The 25557-nt window shown below is 34.8% G+C and overlaps 1 protein-coding gene across 1 annotated transcript; it reads left to right on the forward strand.

Moving 5' to 3' along the window:
- The first annotated feature begins 6303 nt into the window (after positions 1 to 6303).
- LOC141706308 (protein LIFEGUARD 2-like) lies at positions 6304 to 8274 on the forward strand. Its single transcript, XM_074509100.1, has 4 exons — positions 6304 to 6643; positions 6857 to 6970; positions 7641 to 7798; positions 7897 to 8274. The coding sequence occupies exons 1-4, from the start codon at positions 6397 to 6399 to the stop codon at positions 8104 to 8106; spliced, it is 729 nt and encodes a 242-aa protein (XP_074365201.1). The 5' UTR covers positions 6304 to 6396; the 3' UTR covers positions 8107 to 8274.
- Positions 8275 to 25557: the final 17283 nt, after the last annotated feature.

Raw genomic sequence — 25557 nt, forward strand, 5'->3', positions numbered from 1 at the left:
CCTTGGAGGCCGCAGAAGATGCTGGTTTAGGAGACGCTGGCTTTGGAGGCTCTTCTACCCTGGCCTTCTTTATAACAGCCTCGGTCTCCTCCTCGGAAGAAGATTCCTCCTCTTCAGAGCTGGATTCAAGCTCCTTCCTTTTTTGCCTTTGCCCTGACTTCCCGATGGGTCGTCCTTAATCAGATCGACAAGCTTATCTGCAACGCCCCCAAGTGCTGGGACTTCCACAGGGCAGGGGAAATAATATTGTTCAAGAACCTCAAGAAATTCTTCCTGGATAGCCTCCACAGCTGCGTCCCAGCCTTTTGTAGCTGACTGGATGTAGGAGGCATCATGCTCCACCATTAAATCCTTGAATTCCTGAGTATCCATCCAGCCGTCAAACGCTTTGTCCTTTTGAGCCTTGAGGATAACATTCTCAGCCTGGGCCGTTTCTAGGTCAGAAGTTGATGAAGCGAGTTGGGCTTGAAGAGCCTCTATCCTCTGGTTGCCTTCCTCCAGCTTCTTGTTTGCATCCTCTAGGCCAATTTTCCAAGCCTTGGCTTGGTAAATTGTCCCTTGAAAATGGACATTCTCCTACAAGATACAAAGTGAAAATGGGAAACGAGAAAAATTACGGCAAAAAGCTATGAATGCCAAAAGTAAAAGACGTACTGTCGCCAAAGCCTGAGCTCCGAAAAGCTCGTTAGCCTCCAAGTCCTGTTGAAGGACAAGGTCATGATAGTCTACCGTGGAAATGGAATGCATAGACCATTCCTTGGCAAGCGCTGTGTTGCCAACAATCGAATCCTTTCCCCGGATTCCCCAAGCGGGCTGGAAGAAAGCCCCTGGTTTTTGTTTAGTGCGTAAAGGTTGGTTGGGGCCTTCCTCGCCTGCTTCCTTCGCCTGGAGTAGGAACTCTGGGAAGCGATCCCCGAGGCGCGGGTCTTTGAAGACCTTTCCAACACGTTTCATCCTGGTCGTTTCCAGGTCTTTAGGCTTTTTAGCCTCCTCAATATTCTCAGCCACTGCAACAAATAAGATAAGTGAGTCGAGAAATTAGCAAAGTAAAAGGTGGAAGAAACGAAGACAACTAGAGAAGGAAGGAAACATACTCTTTTTAGGAACGGGAAAAAGGCCACGTTCTACAAGAACAGTCTCCCTGATAAGATCCCAAGAGTGGAAAGTCCCATTATCTTGAGTAAGGAGGTTGAAAGCTCTGGTCTCCTCCTCAGACAAAATTATATGATTAGGGCTCCCATCAACGGCTACCCAAAAGACGAACGAAATAGGGTGCTCCAATCGCCACCCTCCCAAAGGACGTACAGAAAATCTTTCTTCCACCCCAAATTGTTGTCAGGGATGGACTTCCCGTTCACTATATGGGGAACGGTTGGGCGCTAGTTCAAAGAAACCCACCCCAGATTCTTGTCGGGACTATTCTTGAACTGAAAAATCTTTCAAAAAATAGCAACCGAGGTAGGGACGTTGTGCTTGGCGCATTGCGACAGGTAGCACAGAATCAACCTCCAAGAGTTTGGAGGGAGTTGGCAAGGGCTGATGCCCACATCAGCTAGCAAAACAGGGATAAATGGGTGAAAGGGGAGTCTGATACCTGCCTTTAGAGTGTCCCTGTAGACGCATAGTGTGTCCTTCCTTCATTGACAGGCCCTGTCGGCCGGACCCGCAAGAACCAGCTTGAAGGGCTCCTTGATTTTGAAACAAGCAGTCAACTTGTCCAGCTCCTTTGGATCCCGAAAGACATTGATATGGTCATGCGTGTCCAAATGCGCGTCAGATGGGTACTCATCCCCTCGACTGTTGATCATATCAATCAAGGATGTGTACCTCGATCGAATGGGGAACTCACTGGACTTTTTGGCCACGTTCATCTTGGTCAAACGTGTAATTCTCTTATCAGCCATCTGAAAAAAGGGCACAAAAGAAGACAATTTTAAACATGAGCTATGCAAAAACAAGTAAAAACGGGTAAAAGAGAAGAAGAGAAAGGTATTTTACCTGAAATGAAGGATTTGGGGCTCAAAAAACTCCGACCTACAATTATTTCTCCGAGATCTTTAACAGAAGAAGAGAGAAAGAGAATTCGAAAATGAGAAAGTGAGGAGTGATTGACTCTACTCACTCCTTTATATAAGGAAGGAAACGAAGATGAAGGGACAAAAAGCCCAGAAAGTTGGAAGCCCAAAAGAAAAAAGCCCAGAATCTAGAACATTCCAGAATATTTCCGGGCATTCTAAATAATTCTAAAGAAAATTATAAATCGAGGCCCAAATCAAAGCCCAAATCCAATTAGGATTTGGAAAAATAGAGGCCCAAATCCAATTAGGATTTAGAAGAATACAGGCCCAAGTCAAGGCCCAAATCAAAGCCCAAACTCAATTAGGATTTGGAAAAAGAAAAGGCCCAAACAAGGCCCAATCCAAATTGAATTGGGAAGAAGTCCAATAAAGACCAGGGTTGAGCTCGAATTTGAGGTCGTGAATTCTATTCGAATTCTTTCGAACAGGTGCCCAAAAATTATGGGTAAAAAAGACCAGGATTGAGGTCGAATTTGAGGTCGTGAATTCTATTCGAATTTTTTCGAACAGACACCCGAAAATTACGGTTAAAAAAGACCAGGATTGAGGTCGAAGTCCAGGTAAATAAGACCAGGATTGAGGTTGAATTCCTGAATCAAGCACAACATTTTTCGAGAACAAGACCAGAAATTTCGACCAAAATCCAGGTCAAGGGTCCGACTAGGATCCTGGTCGAAATCCAGGTCGTAAATCCTAGTCGAAACCTTACGACCAGGAAATAAATAAGCATAGAAATTTCGACCAAAATCCAGGTCGAGGGTTCGACTAGGATCCTGGTCGAAATACAGGTCATAAATCCTAGTCGAAACCTTACGACCAGGAAACAAAGAACGACATAGATTTCGACCAAAATCCAGGTCGAAGGTTCGACTAGGATCCTGGTCGAAATCCAGGTCGTGGATCCTAGTCGAAATCCTTCGACCAGGATTGAAAAGCTGCCCCAAAATTCGACTAGGATCTAGGTCGAAATTCCGACTAGGATCCTGGTCGAAAAAGGGCTGAAAATTTAAAAATATTTGTGAAAAATTGCAGAAAATTTGGAAAAATCTCGGAAATAAAGGGAAAATTCCTAAAAAATACCAGAAAACTCCTAAAAATAGGGAAAAGATAAGAAAATAAAAAGGAAGTTTTTAAACGACCCTGAAGCTGCGTACAAGGCAAATCGTTGTAAACGTGTAGGTCGCTCCACACTTTACACAAAACGATACCCTATAAGGGAATGAATGAGCTTAACTTTTGCAAAATCTTATACGGTTTCCCAAAAGTTGGGGGGCAAATGATAGGGATAAATAAATCCTGATTGTGTAATTAAATATTACATTAATTATACATGATTTGGGCTACTAGGCCCAATAAGAAGATGTATGACATTCAAACCAAAAAGGTTAACACATTGATCATGCCTGATGGACCAGATCAGGCCTGATGGAACAAAGAAGACCCAAAAACCCTGAATATTAATTAATTTCATAATTACTTAATAAAGGAAAAATCAGCTGTTAAGAAGAGTCCCAATGAGTATATAAATCCTTGTAGGTTAGCCTTTAAGGGACTAATATGATAAGGAATCAGTTTCCTACTTCATAGGACTCCAAAGTCCATTCTAATTCTGAGACTTGTCCACCAAGTCTCCTATACCAAGTCCAATTCAAGGACCACCAACATCTATATAAGGGGTCTCACCCCACAAATCAGAACTACGTTATTTGACTTGATCCTTGGCAATCAGCAAGGTACGTAGGCATCTTGTTAAGGCAGATTGAGTCACGAAATACAAGAGCAGTCAAATCGAGGCTCGAACCTCACATTCCTTAGTAATAAATACAGCAGTTATATACCTTAATTTTTAATCCATAAGAATAATGAAATCATATAATATTTTAAAAATAAATATGCATACATTTATTATAATTCTACATATATTTATAAAAGATATTAAAATTTAATAATAATATTTATTTATGTCGTATACTTGGTGTCGTGTCGTGTACTCGAAGGTTAAACACAAAACCGACACTAAATCTCGACCGTGTACTTTCGTATTCGTGTACTTTCGTGTCGTGTACTAAAAATGCAAACATAAACGCTAAATTTTCGTGTCGTTTAGTGTCCAAAATTACCGGGTCTAAGCATAAGTGACCAATATAAAATAAATGCCAGTACATGCCTCACACTTCCAGGGTAGTAGCATTTAAAGAATAAATAGAACCCTAAATGCACGATAACTTTACGTACTTAACATGTGCTACAATATTTTACTTCTAAGAAACAAACATGTAGACTTAATTAACGGATACCTCGGATAGGCGACTACATCATCAGCTGCAACAGGAAGAAGATCCTCCTGCATATATATCACCATCAGGTTTTAACCGTGAAGCGGAGTTTTCTGTACAGGCTCTTGTTAAGTCGTTAACCTAGGGAAGTATCATAATCGGAGATGAATCTTAGTGTCATTACTTCAATAGACTAAAATCACAGTAACTATACTCAATGTAACATTTCATCAAACTCTAGCTGTGCAGACAAGCCAAATAGGGCACCAACATTTTCACAAAGAAGATCTAAATACATTACTAAATCCAAAAATCTAAATCGCCTACTACTAAATTATAAAGGGATTTTCTATGGTGTGCCCAAAGACAAGGCACACAATAGTCACTAACTCTCATATAAATAGACACACATTAGAAAAACCCAATTATAAATACAGTAACTAAATTTTTGTAGCATTTCATAATATTAATTCCGTGTACTAAATCATGGCAAATTGCAGCTATCCAAAAGCCGCCTTCCTATTAACCAAATTATTATTATTACATGATAACTAATATCTAAACTAGTGATAATTTAGTAAGCATATATGACCAAATTATTATTATTACATGATAACTAATATCTAAACTAGTGATAATTTAGTAAGTATATATATGCACACAACTTGTTTTGAAAACAGATGTTAACAAAATAAAAACCTTTTTTATACTGATTAGATGAACAACTCATCTTCAACTTGGTCGATATTTATTCAAAAACAAAACAGTCAAAACAAAAATTAACAGAAAAAACATAAAAATATGAAAATATAGAGGAAACTAGACAAGTCTTTGATAATTTTTCCACGTGGTTCTGCTATGAACAATAGCGACGTCTCAATTGATTTAATCTAAAATTTCTCATTTTCTCCCTTCACCGAACGTGGCTGCGGAGGGGATCTAACCAATATGGCGAATTAAATTTTCATACCAAATTAAACAGAAATTTAAAAGAAATCCGGATAAAAACTAAAAATATCATATAATTAAAATGTTTAATTAAAAAAATATTGGAAATGATAATTTCTAAGTTTTACGTACAAACACATTTTGAAATTTTTTAACTCATCTTTATATCATCGGGGCGCGATTGTAAAATAACTAAATCTTAAAAATTTATCTCTTGTTATTTTAATTTCAAATCTAACTCATTTCATTTGTAAGTTTTTATGACTTAGTTATTTAAAAAAAATTGTATTACAATATGATTTTATTTTGGTAACATTATTTTTGCTTAATATTAATATTATAATTTATAACTAAATTTTGTTTCAAATTTATGTTTAAAATATAATATATTTATATATAGAGAGAGAGAGAATAAGGGATTTTGTCCATGAATTCTATAATAAGAATTAAAGCAAGTCCAACAGTGTCTTATTAAGTTTCTTATAAATATTATAAAATATTAACTCTTAGTGATTTAAAACATGATTTTAAATTTTAACTTCAACAATTATCCTTATCTTCATTCCTTATTATTATAATAATAATAAATTTAAATGAGATATAAAAGGAAGAGAGAGAAAACAACTAAAAAAGAGAGAAAAAATTATTTTTTATTGATAAAAATGAAATAAGGTAAGATAAGTTAGGAAAGAAGTGTTTTAGTGATATAAGGAATCAATAAGACTTGAATGTAATTTTAGGTAATATTTCTTATATTTAGACTTAAGAATATATTTAAGAGAGTTGTTGGATTTGCTCTTAAATATTTGATGACATATTATGTGTAACCTTTGTATATACTGAAATATCAGCCAATACAAACAAAATTTTAGTGTTTACGGGTGTGTTATGGGCAAGACCTTTTAGGATAATTTATTCGGTAGTAAGTAAACCAACGCCATCCCTAAGCACGCCTTTAAATACCCATGAAATCTTAACTTTTCATTCATTCGGCACTTTTGAATTATCAAAAAAATTTCAACACAGCTCAATCACACTGCATTAATATATTTGTTGGTAAATTTGTAGTTACTTAAAGAACGAGAAACAACAAAATGTGGCAGGAAAGCAAAACCGACGTGGAATCAGGGACGAGTGAGCCTCTTTACCCGATGATGCTAGAGGCGCCTGAGCTCCGGTGGGCCTTTATCCGTAAAATATACTCCATCGTGGCTGTTCAGTTGATTCTTACCGCCGTTGTCTCTGCCTTTGTTGTCTCTTACCGTCCAGTTTCTACTTTCTTGACTACGACTAATGCCGGATTGTGTGTATATATACTTATCATCCTCACTCCTTTTGTTGGTACGTTATCAAAATATATATAATCGTCTAATATATTTACTTAGGCTTGCGATCATGTAAAAATAGTTCTCTGACAATTGGTCTTAGTTTAAAAATTAAATTTGTGGAATAATTTCGAGGAGTGCATATAACAATTATTCTCGCATGTTCTGTCTGTGTGCACATCTATACATATGTAGAATGAATATATAATTTTGACTTTTGTTTTTGTAGTGTTGTGGCCGTTACGTTTTTTTTATCAGCGACATCCGGTGAATTTCATATTACTTGGAGTGTTCACGCTTGCTCTCTCGTTTTCCATCGGTTTGACTTGTGCTTATACCAGCGGTATGTTTATGTTTCATGAATAAGTACGTGGAACAAGTGACCAGTAGATTTTCATAGTGGATAAAAAAATATAGCTTTAATTTTTTAATAGTATTATTTGGTCCCATAACCATGCAAAGTTTGTAGTAGCTACTAACTTCTTGATTTCATTTTTTAAGCTTTCTCTTAACTAGAACACCTGAGATTTTCTTCTGTTCAACAACAATATATATGTTTCTCATCACAAGGTGTAAAAGTTAATTCAAGCGTAACATGAAATAAGCTTCAATTTTGGTTAGTAGTTATTATGTGAGGAAAGTTCTGTGTTGTAAGAGTTTGAAAGCAATAGCTTTTATTGTTGTCTCTGTTTGTAGGGTGAGTTGACAATTGTATGATCCTACATAAGTTTGTTTTCTTGGGCTAAAAATCCTACTTAATTAAGTTATGTATCCAACAGTTGGAGTTCTGGGTCAATATTGTAATATTGCAATGTTCCCGAGCTCGGTATCAGCATCTAGATTCTGGGATTTGTTTATCAGTAGTGTAGTAGTATCATTTCTGCAACCCGAAGGTGGTTGATTTACCAAAATTTGTTGCTGAGAGGCTGAATTGCATTTCCTTTACCGTAGTTTCCCTCTTTGACAAGTTCAAATTCTTAGAAGTTAATTTAAAAAAATTGAATTTGCTACAGGAAAGGTCATCTTGGAAGCTGTGATTCTAACAGCCGTGGTTGTCGTTAGTCTTACTTTGTACACATTCTGGGCAGTAAGGAGGGGTCAAGACTTCAATTTCTTAGGACCCTTTCTGTTTGCTTCCCTTATTGCGCTTATACTTTTTGGCTTTATTCAGGTAACTAGCCGTTGTTGCTTATTCTGTTGCTACTTCATTCTTTTTTTTATTTCCATTCTGATCTTGTCGGTTAAATTCTGATTATTTCGTAATTTCAGATATTTTTCCCCCTTGGGGGGATCGCAGAGATGATCTATGGCTGTCTAGCATCAGTTATATTTTGCGGATACATTGTCTATGATACAGATAACATAATCAAGCGCAACACTTATGATGAGTACATCTGGGCTTCGGTTTCTCTGTATTTGGATATCATCGACCTGTTTCTTGCACTGCTTAAAATATTTAAACTTGTCAATAGAGAATAATTACATGCTACTAAATGGTCTCGTTCTTTAACTTCATCTTTGTTCAAGAACAGAGAGAACGTAAGTTTCACTTGGTATACCTGTACCTCTATCTATCTTTAGACCACTAATTGTACCATCTGCTTCAAGTAAGATTTGTTACAAATGCTACTGAATAATATCTGCTTCTTTCACAAGTCACAACTAAATTTCACCCTATTTTTCTTCTTTGGAGCGGTAGAACTGTCATCTTAATTTCACCATTATTGGTGGGTTAATATATATGTATCACTGAGTTCAAAATTTGGTTGAATTTTCTAATAATATATTTAAATCCAAAAATTACAAAGGGCACGTGTTTTGAAAAAATATACATCTGAGCTGAATAAATTGGATATATTAATAATATAAGGATGGGTAGTATAAAAATTCCGGGAGAACCTTGCCCAGATTAAGGTATAATATATATATATATATATATATATATATTAAGGTATAATATATATATATATATATATATATATATATATATATATATATATATATATACGGGAACAAAGTAACATGGACACGGGGACATGTTCATGATCTGTTCATATATGTGGTTGCTTCAACCTCATCAACAGAAGCCAGTATACTCTATATATTAAGCAAGGAAACCTACTATTGATTGCTAATAATAGTAAGCACTAGCAATTCATTTTGTTCATTTTAATTTTTATAATTAAATTTAACACAAGAGCCCTAGATTTTGAATCATGCATGGACAAAGTTTGTTGCTTTGTCTTCTCACTGGATATTAACACCCGCAGTCTGCAGATTACCTCTAACATGATATCGATGTGAAGATCTTCAAATAATTTCACATGCTCTGATTCATACTATTCAAACAAAAATTTGAAGTTGCTACTCCGTATTCAAAATTTAACAACCAGTCACGAATTGTTACGTCATTTTTGGAGAATATGCTGGGAGTTTGCTGTAATTTCATTTTTAACACATTTTCCTCGTATCTTAACTTAAAAGTTGGCAGAAAATGATCTTAAGCGTGTTTATAGATTTTGGTCAATTTTATAAAAATCAATAATGAGTTTAACTCAACCGATTAGTTGTGTTTTTCAAAACTCGTAATCATGATTTAAATATACTTGTTTAAAATCGTGGATAACACATATCGTATAGATTTTTTTTAATATTAAATAATTATTTTAAAAAAAATGAATTCAATTTTTAATTTTGTTCATTAAAAAATTTAAATGATACTCCCTCCGTCACAGTCATTTGTATACAAATGGTTTGGGCACGGAGGAGAAAAAACATAATAAAATAATGTTAGTTTTGTTAAGATAGTGGGATGAGTAGGGCTGAGCAAAACCGAACCGAAACCGAAAAATCGAACCGAACCGTGCTAATTCAGTTCGGTTCGGTCCTAAATTTTTCAGAAATTCGGTCTATTCGGTCCGGACCGAATAGACCGAATTAAAATTCGGGTCGGTTCGGTTCTTTTCACAACTATTTCGGTCCGGACCGAATAGACCGAATAGACCGAATAGACCAAATCATAAATACTATAATTTTGTATTATATATATTTTACATATATCTTAAAAATTATAATCAAAATTTTTAATTTGTAATTATATTTATGGAGTATTAGAACTCTACATATCACATTACTTTAATTATATTTTAAAATTTATAATTTGTGATTTAATTTATAATGCAATTTTATTTTTGAAAAAAAATTCGGTCTATTCGGTCCAAAACTGGACCGAACCGAATTATTTCAGTTCGGTTCGGTCTGGTCCATAATATAACTTCGGTCCGATTCGGTCCAAGAAAAAATGACTATTCGGTTTTTCGGTCTATTCGGTTCGGTCTGGTTTTGGACCGAACCGACCGAATGCTCAGCCCTAGGGATAAGAGAGAAAAAAAAGTGTAATTTAATGAAAAAAAGTATAAAGTTGTACAAAGTGGTGAGAGAGAAAAAAAAGTGTAATTTAATGAAAGAAAATATAAAGATGGTTAAAGTGGTGAGACTGTTCAATATTTAATGAATAAAATGAGTATAGTAGGATAAAGTAAAGTAGTAGGTGTAGTTGATTTTTATATTATAATTTTTTTACTATTTTTGGTAAATTTGAAATGTATAGAATTGAATGAGACATCCAAAAAAGGAAAGTGTATAGAAATAAATGGGACAAATGGAGTATTTACTTTATAATAATTATATTGGTAGAGGTATATGTTCATAACTCTTTTGAATATTTAAACTTATTTAAAGTAATAACATTGGTAAGGAGGGAAACGTTATTATAACAAAATTAATATTTTATTGAGGGTTAAAATTATAATGTCTTCATTTATGTTGGTAGCTTAAAAAATATTATTTTAGCATGTTGATTAATTAAACGATTAATAGTAATTCTATAAAGATATTTGAAAAAGACAATATTACCGATTGAACGATATAATTTTATTGATAATTCTATGTGTAATTTTCAAAAAATAATATTTATGTTTTAATTAAAATTTAATTTTTAGTTCACATCAATAGGATACAAATTATAGTTAGTCTAATATTAATTTTATTTATCTCGGATCAGTAATTTATATTATTTTATTTTAACCTGATGCCCAATACACTGACCAAATCAAATTAATTATTTTAAGTTTAATTTTAATTTATTTTAAGTGTGGATCAATAAGATAATTTTATTTTAGACTGGATAATTAATATATATTATTTTATTTTTGTTGGTCGAATTGTATTTTTATTTTAGTTTTGTGTTAGTCTGAATAAATTGTATAATGTATTTTTGTATATTGGATAAATAAAATATATTATTTTGTTTATCCAAGTTCATTTGTATAATTTTTTTAGGAGTACTGATAGTATTATTATTTTATCTTAACCCGATTCACATGACAAATCGATTAATAGTAGATACTATTTTATTTTATATTTTATCTCGGATCAGTAATTTATATTATTTTATTTAGGGTAAAATTATAATATTTTCATTATGTTGGGACCTTAAAAAATATTATTTTAACATGTTTATTACTTAATCGATTAACAGTAATTCTATAAAAGATATTTGAAAAAAATAATATTACTGATTGAACGATATAATTTTATTGATAATTTATGTGTATTATTAAAAAAATAATATTTATGTTTTAATTAAAATTTGATTTTTAGTTCATATCAATAGGATACGAATTATACTTAATCTAATATTAATTTGATTTATCTCAGATCAGTGATTTATATTATTTTATTTTAGCCCGATGCCCAATACACTAACCAAATCAAACTAATTATTTTTAGTTTAATTTAAATTTTTTTAAGTGTGGATCAATAAGATAATTTTATTTTAGACTGAATAATAAGTATATATTATTTTATTTTTGTTGGTCGAATTGTATTTTTATTTTAGTTTTGTGTTAGTCTGAATAATTTGTATAATGTATTTTTGTAAATTGGATAAATAAAATATATTATTTTGTTTATCCAAGTTCATTTGTATAATTTTTTTAGGAGTACTGATAGTATTATGATTTTATCTTAACCTGATTCACATGACAAATCAACTAAATCTTAATAATTATATTTATTTTGCTTATTAATTTAGCCCGAAGTAACAAATTAGAATAACATAAAACTTGATATGAATTAAAATATAATTGGTAGAAGAAATTGAATTTAAAATAAATTATAATGATATAGAGTTCGATATAAAATAGATTTGAAATTGGTAAAAGAATATAGGAAGTTGACTTTAATATAAATTAGAATTAGAAATAATCGACCCCAGTAATTAGATATGAAATAATTAATTAAGGGTAATTAGGTAATTTCATCAAGTACCAATCGACGGACTACCAAACTTTTAATATATCGTCTATTATAATATAGTATAGATATTACAAAAATAAAAAATTAAAAAATATTTAAATATTCAAATATTCAAATTCATACTCACACCATGGTCGGACAAGTCTTCGCAATATGGAAAATGATAGGGTACAAAAATTTGTTTCCAAAATAATTATAAATGCCATTTTATTAGTTAAATATAAATAGACTCCCCGACATATATAATAATAATAACAATTAAATTATTTTGTATTATCAAATCACCCGTATCATATTATTTGTAATATTTTTTAACTATTTTTGTGATTATGGCTGTAATATATAATAGATGATGTCAAAGATTACTGGAGCTAACAATGTCATTAACCTTCAATGATCTGATGTTAAAGATTACTGAAGCTATCAATGTCATTAACATGATGATGTCAAAGATTACTGATGCTGACAATGTCAATAGCAATCAGTTAAGCTTGGGGTCAACCTTAAGATTAGTTGTATTGTAACCTTAATCTGTAATTCATACTTGTAACACTTAATGTCTGTAAAATGTAAATGGAGCAGACTAGAGCATTTTTCCCTAAACAGTGTCAAGCCTAAGAATTCTATCTGGAATAAGATCAAGAATGTCATGCCTCAGAAGAATTATGAAGAAGCTTGGAGTTGAATAATTCTGTTTGGTGAAAAATATTCCAAGTCAAGATCTCTACAAGTCACATAATTAGTGTTATAGAGAACTCATTCGAGAACTCAGAAAGACCTATCGAGAACTCAGGAATTGCCTATCGAGAACTCAGGAAATTCTATTGGAGATATCGATAAGTCAGATACCCATTCGAGAACTCAGAGATATCGACAAGTATACCTGTTATTCCCAAGGAACTAACAATGAGATTTACAGAAGGGGGGTTGAATGTAAATCTCAAAACTTTTTCAAGTTTTGAGCAGTTTAAAAGGCTAAGTGTTTTGATGAATAGTTGTGTGTAAATTGCTTTGAGCATGTGCAGACAGATATATATTCAAGACACAAATGTAAAGATCACAAAAACTTTAAAAACTTTTCTGGTGGATTTGTTGTTCCACCAGAGATGTGTATTTCAGAAAATCTGTGATTTAAAAGAATTGATCACAGCTGCGTCCTAGTACAAACTAGATGATTTTCTCTCTATATTTTCTAAACAGCTCTGGAAAATTCACCATCTAATTACCAGCTGTAACTTGGTTTATATATCACCAAGTTTACAAGTGAAGACAACAACACAAATACAATTAAAAAGATTCTTCACATGTTTCTTCTTCATTTCTCTATCCAATGCAATCTAGGATAATCTGTGAATCTTTGAATACTTCCTTGTTTGTACCAGAATGGAAATGCTGCATTTTCTTGACTCCTTCAAGAGGCTGCCACATTCCAATTATCTATGTCAATCCATGTGCCTATGTCAGCTTATGAATTGTCATTGTCAACTGCTATTGAACTGAGCATCCGTTGAAGCTTTCATCTGTTGATGGCTTTATCTGTTGATGCATTAGCAGTTGAAGCTTTATCCGTTGATGCACTCATCCGTTGATGGATGTTATTCGTTGAAGCTTTAGAGACATCCGTTGAAGCTTTTTTCTCATCCGTTGAAGGCCTTTAATCTATCAGTTGATACTACTTCATTTATACAAAATTACAAGACATGAAATATTTATAATTAGCCCTCCTATTTGCATATCCACTAGTAGTCAACATGACTTATAATTTCCCACAACATTTAAGAATTATAACTTAAATACAGAGACTTAAATGTGCTACAATACTAAACTTATTTCTAAGTAAAGCTACTCCATCAACGGATAGCCAGAATGGTCTTATCCGTTGAGGCTACAAATACTAGATTTCTACTTAAGTGTTTTTTTTAGCTTATCATCAAACTAATACACATATTCCTAACAATCTCCCCCTATTTATGTCTACTGGAATTGTAGGCATAAATTTGGGTTTAACTTGATGATAACAAAACACTTTAACAAATATATGAACTGAAATCAAGTAGAAATTCAAAAGTACTGTAAAAGTGTATGAACTGAGATAGAATTGAAGAATTACATTATTTCCAAGGATGCTCCTTTAGGCTGAGCAGATTATTTTCTTTTCCTTTGGTCCCTTATTTTCTTTCCTAGCCTCCTGTCATTTTCCTCCACTTGGAGTTGGAGTTGTCTTTAGAATTCATCTTCATCTTCTTCACTGATGTCCAACTTAGATTGCATTTCCTTGAGAGTTTCATTACTGGCAGTTTTAAGCTGGTTGTTAGTCCCTTAACAATATAGCAAGAATTACAGAAGGGGGGTTGAATTGAGTTCTTGAACCTTTTTCTTAAAATAAAAATGTTCAAACTCGAATACAAATATAAGTGTTTTGATTAACACAATACGGAATAAAAACTTAATTGAATCAAAATATAAGTAATTAAAAACAAGAGTCTTTAAAAACTTTCTGGTGGATTTAAATAATTCCACCAGAGATATATATTATATCGAGAGAACTCTGTGTGTAAGAATGCTCACAGCTGATTACAAATTTGAACTACTGAGAATACAAAGAAATGCTAATAATTCTGCTTACAAATGTTTCTCACTTTTTGTATCTCAGATCTTAGTTTCTATTTGCTACTTCTTGGTTTATATATTACCAAGATTACAAAGTCAAAAGATAGAATCATTATAAAAACTATCAGTTTTTATGCTTTGCTACTTTGTTCTCTATTACCCAGTTAATAGGCTTCCTCATTCCATTTGCATACATCCTGACGCATGTGACCAGTTGTCACTGTCAACTGATGTTTGAATTCTTTATCCGTTGGGTTCATGATCATCCGTCGGATTGTTGATCATCCGTCGGGTTGTTGATCATCCGCCGGGTGCTTTGTAGTTTATTGTCGGGTAGCAATCAGGCACTTGACTTCATTTCACTTATGCGGAATTATAAGACATCATCTATGTACAATTAATCAACCTATTCTGCATATCTAGTTAAAGTCCACATGACTTATATGCTACTACAGACTCTATACAAAGGTGTATGCAGAAATGTGCTACATACTCATTATTACATAAGCTACTCACTCGATGGATAACAAAAAGCATTATCCGTCGGGACTATAGATTCATCCGTCGGGACTAAAATTCTTATCCGTCGAGTGCTACATTATTTCACTAAGTAAAATCTACTTAGGTGTTTTGTTTGTGAAATCATCAAGTATACAACATATGCACAACAATCTCCCCCAATTTATGTCTACTGGAATTGTAGCCATATATTAAGAGATACTTGATGATAACAAAACATCCTAAACATACAGCTTTAAAGAAAAGTAGATAATACTGAAAGTGCTTCAACTAATCAAAATGTACAAAGTTTGGCTCACAGTCATTTTCAAGATGCTCCTCTAGCCTGAGCAAATTTATCTAGTTCCTTGAAGGTCTGGATCTTCTTCCAAGCTTTCTGTTGTTTTCATTAATCTGATTTTGAAGCTGCCTGTGGAATTCCAGTTCATCAGATTCTGAGAGATTTAGCTTTTCTTGTATTTCCAAGAGAGTCTCATTGCTGGAGATGCTCAGTTGGTCTTCTAATCTGAAGAATCTTCTCACACCTTTGTCATCCATGAACTCCATCAGCCAATAGGGCCTTAGATGCACTCTTCTCCCTGTGTAAGGGATGATTAGAGTTTTTGGGAGTGCATCTTTAGCTTTAACACTCCTTAGTTCTTCAATCTTCTTCAATACTAGTCTTCTTGCAGTGACATTGAACCCAAAGTTCTTCTTGAAGGATAAATAAATTTTAATTAGTACAGCTTGGCTCTCTTGAAGAATCCTGTAAATTGGCCACTGAATCTCCTTTCCTCCTTTGTACTTGAACACCAACCTTTCAGGTAGGTTTCTGTATGCATCAATTCCACTCACTTCATCTAGTTCATCCAGATAGAGGTTTAGATCAGAAAATTCTTTGATGTCACACAAGTACAAGTAGTCTCTCTTATTGACTTTGGGCTGAGCTTTGACTACATATTTGGATTTGAGAGGTGACAGCTTCACCTTCTTGACTGCTCTTGACTTTGTCCTTTTTGGCTTGCTAAGGATTGGTAGACTGAAGTCAGGAATTGGTATGTTATCCCATTCTATTGGCTCATCCTTGGGCACAATAGGTTCACCATGAATATTCCTGTAGGGATCCACCACCCTTATATCTTCAAATACCACAGAGGGCTTTGATGCTTGAGTTGTAGCTGGTGTGGGTTTCTTACGAAATTGATCTCCCAATTCCTTGTCAACAATATCCAGTTTCCTTTTTGTTCTTTTAGCCAATTCTTTCTTTCTTGGAGATTTCTTCTGTTCTTCAACATGTTTCCTTGATTCAGTAACTTCAGATGATTGAGAGGGAATTTGTTGTGATGAATTTACAGCCTGTAGCTTGGCCAAGATAGCAATCTGCTCTTTCTTTTGTTTAGCCTTCTTTGCATCTAGAATAGCTTGCATCTTTTCCTGCTTCAATCTGGCTTTTTCTTCTCTCTTTGCTTGAGCAAATTGAGGATGTCCAGCTACCACACAAATTTCCTTTCCATTTATGAATATCTTAGTAATCCTCCTTTTTGAAGCTAAATCAGTTGGATCTTTGTAGAAAATGATTGATCTTGACAGAAGCTTCTTCTCATCAGGCTTGGGTGTCTCATACACAGTATCCAAGGGGTTCTTCAAAGATGATTTTGAGTAGTTTGCCCTTGGTTTAAGAATCATTTCAGCCTTTGGAGACTTGATGCAGGAAGATTGTCCTATTTCCAGATAGTTCATGCTCATCTCATTTACACTGATTTGCTTGACTTGAGAGTGATGGATGGCTGACTTAACTGGCTCCTTGACAAATTCAAACTTTTTCTGTATCTCCTCATCAATCTTCTTCCAGTTGACTAAACTCAACTGTTCTTTCTCAGCAACTTTCAAGTTGGTTGCTGCCTGAATCAGATCTATACCATCTGCAACCGGTGGCTTTGAGATAGTAATTAAAGGCACAATTACTTTGCTGATTTGTATTTGAAGTTTCTCCCCCTCACTTGATCCTTTCTCCCCCTTTTTGTTATCATCAAGTTGAGGAGTCAGGCCTTGTGCTTTAACCAGTTGCATGAGAAGACTGGTCTGAGACTGTGGATTTTGAAGAATGGTGACCACAGAGTTTTCGATACCTTGAACTCTATTCTCCAATTTGGTCAGCCTATTTTCAGCATCTGATTCTTTTCTCAGTCTCAGTAATAGATCATGCATGGTACCATATGGCATGACTGAATCCAGCTTCTCAGAATTGTAGGTCTTCAAGTCAGCTATATCCATTTTGAGTTCATCCACACTCAGATTCTGTCTTAACTGCTGTAGCTTCATGAGATGTAGAGAATCTATGTGAGCTTGAAGAATAGCCTTGGTACCAGCATTTGAGCTCTTCTGAATGGCCTTTTGGATAGACATGATTTGTTTGACCAAGGAAACATTAAATTGTCCCAGTGTAGACTCCTTTGTCAAGGCCCATTCAGGTAAATCTGGAATAGAACTTGGGCCTTCATCTCCCCCTAAGTTCATGCTTCCATCAAATGAAATAGAGTCATCATCATTAGAATTTACTCCAAATTCTTTAGATGGCTCACCAGCTGTAGGAGACATTAAATTGACAGCAGCTTTATCCCTTTGTAGAGATTCTGAAGTATGCACCAGATTCAAAGTCTTTTATGCCTCCTCATTGCCCTGAGCAGCCAACAGTTGATAGGTTGACACAGGATGAGTAAAAGTGTCAGCATCCAAGGAAATGTTATCAATTACAGCTTTGTAATGTTGCTGAAATTGTCTTTCCTTTTCAGCATTATCCACAATCATTGACTCATGAGCAATGGCTGGAGCCACCCTTATACCCTCTGTATCTGCTTTTCTCTCATGTTCTCTCTTTTGTTGCATCAGGGTCTCACCCTGGCTCCCCACCCTCACACCCTCACCTTCACCTACTAAGGTGGGACTCCTCTCACTCCCTTTTGCCAATCCTGAAGAAATGGATTGCATATTTTCACTCTTTTCCTCTCCTTTTTCCTGGGAGCAACCCAGCCTCTCACTCAAGACATTCTCCTCTCTCAGTCCTAAGAGTGACTATACAACCACTAAATCCTCTGCACTTGAAATAATTGAAGTTTGAAGTTGTGCAGAGATATTCGACGGATGAGTGATATCCATCGAGTGAGTGGTAATGCTATTCGACGGATAACTGCTGTTAGGTTTATCCGTCGGGATACAATCACTACTCGACGGATGAGCAATATCCGTCGAGAGAGTAGAAATGAATGAGTTGGGAAGAGAAACTATTGTTGACTCTGTGCTGATTGAAGATATTTGGGGCACAGATGTCACAACAGTTTCTGAAAGAATTGGCAAGTGAGCCAACAAATCATCTAAAAGATGATGCTCACTTGTACTAGATTTTGGCTTCCCCAACAGAGTTAAAGAAGGGGAATCAGGAATTGATGTGTTTATCATATCCACATCCAGAGAATTTGTTGGTGAGTATGGTGTTTGAGGTGTTTCTATAACTAGAGATTTTGGCTGTGACTCCACATTTATTGGAGCCACATCAAACTGAATTTGAGAGAGTGCAGGGACTGTGTCTTTAGCACCAGTTTGCATTGTGTGTGTATCCTGTGCATCCTCAGAGGTTTTAGATTTCTTCTTTCTTGTATAAGTTTGGGGTGAGCTTGTGTCCCTAACCATCTTGGCATGTGCTCTTGGTTGAGAGCTTTGTTCAATAACTACATCCTTTTGGGAGGATGCAGCTAGAAGTGAGCTTTTATCCTTTTTAAGCACTGCAGTTTGTTGGAAACTGCAGTGTGGCTAGGATGAGATTCACTCAACTCTCCAACCTTATTCTTGGAGTTTCTTTGATGTTCACCCCTTCCCTCACCTAACTTACCCTCCTTCACACTCCCCTCTTTGGCTTTGGTGGATTTTTCAACTGGTATCTTTTGAGAGATACCAGAGGGGGTTTTCTTTGATTTGGATTTGGAAATAGTAGTAGGTTTGGCAGCTTTGGTAGGTAACTGTTTGGTCATTGGTACAGTTGTCATAGCTACTCCTGAACTCAAAGAAATTTTGGAGGTTGGAATAGTTGTAGAGATGGATGAACTTACCTCACTTACCTGAGGTGCCTGCATTACAGGAAAGTAGAACATTGGCACATCCTTGTGATGATTGGCCCTGTTCAAATCTGCAATGATCCTCCTCTCTTGAACCCAACAATCCAGTTTGTTGTTAGGGTTCTCAAGAACTATTTCTTCACAGAGGTGGTTAGCCAATAACATAAAAAATCTGGCATAATAAACATTCTTCCCTCTTTTATTTAACTCTCCTAATTTGTATCCTAACTCAAACAAGATAAGGTTACTGAAGTTGTAAAATTTATCTGTAACTAGCATGTATAGCATGTTAAGCATAAAAATATTCACTGAATCAAAATTACTGATTTTTCCAGAGAAAACCTTAGTAACTACATCACACATGAAACTCCACTCCTTCCTAAGACCCATTCTCCTAATATCACTCAGTTTAGAAGTAGGAAGTGCATAATGCATGGAATTAAGCATATTGATAATATCAGTGTCATTGTGTGGTGAAGTCACATTGTTATCAGGAATTTTGAAACATGTTTTTATCACATCACTATTGATACATAATTCTTTACCTTTGATGGTTAGAGTGATGGTCTTATCTGTTGAGTTGTAGGTAGCAGTGGTCCACATCTCTTCAACAACTTCACAGAAGATTGTGGGTGATTCCAGCATGGCGTAATTGAGCTGGCAATTCTTCACAAAGTCTATCATCTTGTGGTAGTCCTCTGATTGCTGAATACCCTTATTGACCAATGTAGTGAAATTGTTCTTCTCATAAATGAACCCAGTTTGAGACATAATCTTTACTACAGGTGCCATTGTTAGAGAATGAAAGCTTGAAGAGAAGGAGAATAATTGCTTGAGAGAGAATGAAATTAGAGCAGTTGAATTTGAGAATGATAAAAGAAAATAATTGCAATGAAATAAGCTTTTATACTATCTCAAAAATAACTGATAAAAATAATAAAGTAAAGTATTAACCAATAGAAATTGCCTAAAATAGCCGTTTAAAAATAAACTGTAAAAATTCTACCCATTATCCGTCGTGTTATGCTTACAGACTGTAAGTATACTCGATGGATAATGTACAGGGAATTAACGGTTGAGATTAAGATAATTCAACGGATGATGATAAACTGTTATCCGTCGAGACATAAGATATTCTAGAAAAGTAATTGATTTTTATTAGCAAATAGTGTGTCGACGGATGACCAAACTCGATGGATAAGGGTCATCCGTCGATATGTAAATTTTGACTTAGCCAAAAATTTCATCCAGAATTAAAAAAATCAATTAACTTTCTGACTGCATCTCAACTTGTAAAATAACTCAGATAAATTTAAGAGTAATTAAGCATACCTAACTCACTTACCAACCTTGAAAAAGTGGATTCATCCAGTGGCTTGGTAAAGATATCTGCAAGTTGCTTCTCACTTGGAACAAAATGTAGTTCCACAGTACCATTCATTACATGTTCCCTTATGAAATGGTACTTGATATCTATGTGCTTTGTCCTTGAATGTTGCACTGGATTTTCAGTGATGGCAATTGCACTTGTGTTATCACAGAAAATTGGAATCCTCTCAACTTGCAAACCATAGTCCAGCAATTGATTTTTCATCCATAAAATCTGTGCACAGCAACTTCCAACAGCAATATATTCAGCTTCAGCTGTAGAAGTAGAAACTGAGTGAAAGGCATATGTTAAGCCTATTTGTTTATTCGAGGATTTAACTCAACTCAAATAAGAATGTAATAAGTAAATAGTGGATCTACCGTCGGAGAGATCTCACAAAGTAACATCTGTCAAAGGGTTAAGAAACATTGTTCATCTACAGACTTGAAGATTCACTGGAAGAAGCTCAAGTAATTGATCAAGCCTCAGTGATATAAATCAAGATTGTAAATTTAACCAAGTGACAGAGATTTTGTCAGGGTATCAATTAATTACAGGAATTTAATCTGAAGAAAATCAAGACTTGGAGAAACATCACAGAAGTTAGTCATTCATGAACCAGACAGTACATCGAGTGTCAACATTCAAGTGGTGAAATGGATTCAGTGATTTTCAGAAGATTGTCAGAAGAGTGGTTGCTGTTCAAGAGTAGTATTAATTCTCTATTAATTAATTAAGTTATTTAAAATAATTAAGAAAATAAATTAAATCTGCAAAGATTAATTTATTGATTAATTGAATTAATTGGTTAATTAATTCTGAATTAATATTATGCATTTTTCAGAAATGATTTTGAATTTATATTCAAAAAGAAAATCAGCAAAACAGATTTGAATTGGTATGACAATTGGATTGTCATACCGAAAGTCCTACCAAGTCTTTCTGGATAGTTCTACCAAGTCATTCTATTGTCCTACCGATAGTCTTTCCAAGTCAAGTAATTGTCCTACCGAAAGTTCTACCAGTTCAAAGGATTGTCTTGCTACTTCATTTTGGATTGTCTTGCTAGTTCATTTTGGATTGTCTTGCCGAATGTCATGCTGATTCAATTCGAGTGATCTGTTTACTTAAACAAACAGAAGCAGATCATTTTGTCAACACAATTGAATACACAGCCAACCACTGAAGAACACAAAACAAACAGAAGCAGAGAAATTATTGTAAAATTCTCAGAGCATTTATTTCTAGCAGTTATTGTTAAATCCAATCCACTAGAAATTCTTTTGTTGTTCTTGTATAACTATCTAGCGGATCAAAATCCCTAGAACTTAATCTCAAATCGCTTTTAGCATTTGATTCTAATTATTGCAAAAATAGAAAAAGTTCATGTCAAATTTATTCTAAATTTGTGATAATTAATTTGAGATTAATTCCTTGTAACAGATACCGTTGTTGTAACACATTTCAAGTTTAATAAAAGTTTTATTTAACTTGAATTTTGTTTCAATTTTTATTCCGCATTTTATTCGATTAAACGGTATAGTTTGTATTCAACCCCCCTTCTACAAACATATTGGGACCTAACAATTGGTATCAGAGCCTTCTGATTAACGTACAAATCAAGATCCTAGACTTTTGTGTTTCTTTCACTCCTTGAATTTTTTATTCACTCAAAAATTCATAATGACTACACAAAAAGTTGGAACCGTTAAAATTCCACTATTCGATAAAGAAAATTATGTTATGTGGAAGAAGAAGATGCTATTGTTTTTACAAGTTGCAAATTCCAAATACCTGGAAGTGTTAAAGAAGGGTCCTAAAATTCCGATGGTTATTGAACCAGAGGTAATAGAAAATGATGTGGTGATTACCAAAGCAAGAACTTATGTGAAAGATCCTGAGGATTTTTCTCCTGCTGAAAAAGAAGAAGCCTCCCTGGATGCTAGCCTTCAATTAATTTTAGTAGATTCCCTTGATCCCTTGATGAATAGACATGTGATGAATTGTAAAGATTCCAAACATATCTGGGAAACTATTGAGGTTATTAATGAAGGCACAGAGGAAGTTAGGGAGAACAAGTTAGAAATCCTAACCTCTAAGTATGAATACTTTAAATCCAATCCAGGAGAAGGAATAATTGAAGTGTTTGAGAGGTACAATGTATTGATCAACAACCTGAACATTAATGGTAAATACTATTCCATCAGGGAGGTCAACAAAAAGTTAACTCATCTCGAACATAGAATCACTGCCATATGAGAAGCAAGAGATCTGAGTGAGATTTCTTTGGAAAGGCTCTATGGTGTGTTAAAGACTTATGAGTTGGAGCAGATTCAGCAGAAGGAAGTTTACGGGAAAGGAAGAGTGGTCAACACGTCTACTGCTCTAGTAGCTGAAGATCAACAACATCAACAATCTCAACAGTCAGAAAGAATGGTACAGTCTTCCAAGGTTGAAGAAAATGTGATAGTAGCAGAATTTGATCCTCCTACTACAAATGAATCAGGAGATGATTTTTATTCCTTGGAAGAACTGGAGCAATTGGAGGATGAGTCAATGGCCCTGATTGTCAAGAGATTCTCAAATGTCAGATTCAAAAGGAATCCCAAGTTCAAGTACAAGTCCAACTACAACAGATTCCAGAAAGGTGGATCTTCATCCTCTAACACCAGCAGTGGTGGGTATAAAACATGGATGGTTGATCGAAGCACCATTCGATGCTTCAACTGCAATGAGTTGGGACACTTTACCACAGAATGCAGGAAGCCAAAACAAGTTAGGAAGAACTCTTACGATTCTAATCAGAAGAGTAAATCTGAAAGGGCTTACCTGGCAAAGGGAAGAAGCTGGGATGATACTGACAGTGAAGATGAAGAAGTTGGGAATCTTGCTCTCATGGCTAGTGATACAAACACCTCATCTTCAAGAAAAGAGGTAAAATTTACTGATGCTGAATTAGTTTATCATGTAGGAGGTTCCTTAGATTGTGCTCGTCGTGATAATGAATTATTAAATCAACAAATCAAAGACCTTGAGAAAGAGGTCAATGAATTAAGACTTGTGCACATTAATCAAGATAAATTAAAAGATCAAGTATCTTTTCTAGAGAATAGAGTTGACTGTTATAGACAACTTGAAACTATTCTCAAAGACAAGATCACCAGTCTTGAGGCTAAGGTTAAAGCTTACTTTAATTCTTGTTCGAAGTCCAAAGAGTTTTACAATAAGCAAGCTGTTAATCAAACATCTGGAATAGGTTATGATTATAATGCTGCTATTGGAAAATTAGGCATAAACTCCCCTCCTCATGTCTGTGCTAAAGGCAGGGAAGTACCACATGTGCTTAAGGGTGTTGATGAACCCCTCTATAAAGAATCAATTGCTGAACCATTTGATGAGACCTCATTTATTATTCAAGAAGAAATCCGTGCTAAAGATAATGCTAATGAGAAAGCTGTCTCCAAGTCAAGTGTATCAAAAGTTCCAGTCAAGGTTGTGAAAGCAACTGAGACTAACTCAGACACACATGAGTTGGATAACACAAATGCCATGTCTACCATGCATAAGTTGCCTATTGTTAATCCCTCTCATAAAGCATATGGTGTTCCTGATTGTATGTCTTGTGCATTTAATCTGATGTATGCTTATTTTAATGGTAAGCATGTTTCTAATGATAAGACTACTCCTCGTCAGCATGTGAATAATAGAAAGCATGATAGGTCTAAGACTGCTAGTCCTCCTAAAGCTAGAAAGGAGACATTTGTGCCTAAGCCTAAACAGAAATTTGTCAAGGTTGTTCACAAGGTCAAATGTCCAGTCATTGAGAAAGTTGAGAATATTAAAATTAAGAATGTTGTTTTTCCTGATAAAGGCCAATTTTACAAGTATGCCGGACCCAGCCAAGCTTGGGTTCCAAAGAAGGTCTAATCCATTTATATTGCAGGGCATTAAACAGGTACAACCGGTAGTGTGGATTCTTGACAGCGGATCGTCAAGACATATGACCGGAGATAGAGCCCTGCTATCAAATGTGGTTGAGAAAGCTGGCCCAGTGGTTACCTTTGGAGATAATAGCAAAGGTTTAACGGAGGGATATGGCTGTTTGCTAGCTGGAAATGTTATCATTGAAAATGTGTATGTTGTGCAAGGACTTGAACACAATCTGCTTAGCATTAGTCAGTTCTGTGACAACGGCTACAATGTTTTATTCGACAAGCTGAAGTGTCAGATTCTGCACAAGAAAAGTGAAAAACCCTCCTTGATCGGAATCCGGAAAGGAAATCTGTTCGTAGCTGACATGAACTCTGGAAGTAATCCTGAAGTCAATTGTTTCTATGCAAAGGCATCGTCAGATGAGAGTTGTCTATGACACAAGAGACTTTATCATCTCAATTTCAAAACAATGAATTCTCTTGTTAAAAGAGAATTGGTCAGAGGTCTGCCTCAGCTGGAATTCTCCCCAGAAGGACTATGTGAGGCTTGCCAGAAAGGAAAGTCAAAGAAAGCAAGTCACAGAGGCACTGACACATCTTCCATAACTGGTGTTCTGCAATTATTGCACATGGATTTATTTGGACCAGTTAATGTCCTTTCGATGTCAAAGAAGTGTTACTGTCTTGTGATAGTTGATGATTATTCCAAGTATACGTGGGTTTTATTTCTTCACTATAAGGATGAAACACCACAAGTTGTGATTGATCATATCAAGATGATTGATTTAGATTCTAATGTCCCTGTTAGAGCAATAAGGTCAGATAATGGAACAGAATTCAAGAATTCACTTCTCAATGGATTCTGTACAGACAAATGGATTACCGGACAATTTTCAGCTCCTAGAACCCCTCAGCAAAATGGAGTGGTAGAAAGGAAGAATCGTACATTGATTGAAGCTGCAAGAACGATGTTAAGTGAATCAGGTCTTCCAATGTACTTTTGGGCTGAAGCTGTCAATACTGCATGTTATACTCAGAATCGAACTCTAATCAACAAAGACTTCATGAAAACTCCTTATGAGATCTTGAATGA

Source organism: Apium graveolens, chromosome 2 (genome assembly GCF_009905375.1).
Source record: "Apium graveolens cultivar Ventura chromosome 2, ASM990537v1, whole genome shotgun sequence".
NCBI classification, from domain to species: Eukaryota; Viridiplantae; Streptophyta; class Magnoliopsida; order Apiales; family Apiaceae; genus Apium; species Apium graveolens.

What these genes read in the sequence shown, in the direction of transcription:
- LOC141706308 (XM_074509100.1), top strand. Translation starts at nt 6,397, where the DNA reads ATGTGGCAGGAAAGCAAAACCGACGTGGAATCAGGGACGAGTGAGCCT. An exon ending in GACTTGTGCTTATACCAGCG is followed by an intron (nt 6,971 to 7,640) that starts GTATGTTTATGT and finishes AATTTGCTACAG; the next exon opens with GAAAGGTCATCTTGGAAGCT. An exon ending in TACTTTTTGGCTTTATTCAG is followed by an intron (nt 7,799 to 7,896) that starts GTAACTAGCCGT and finishes TCGTAATTTCAG; the next exon opens with ATATTTTTCCCCCTTGGGGG.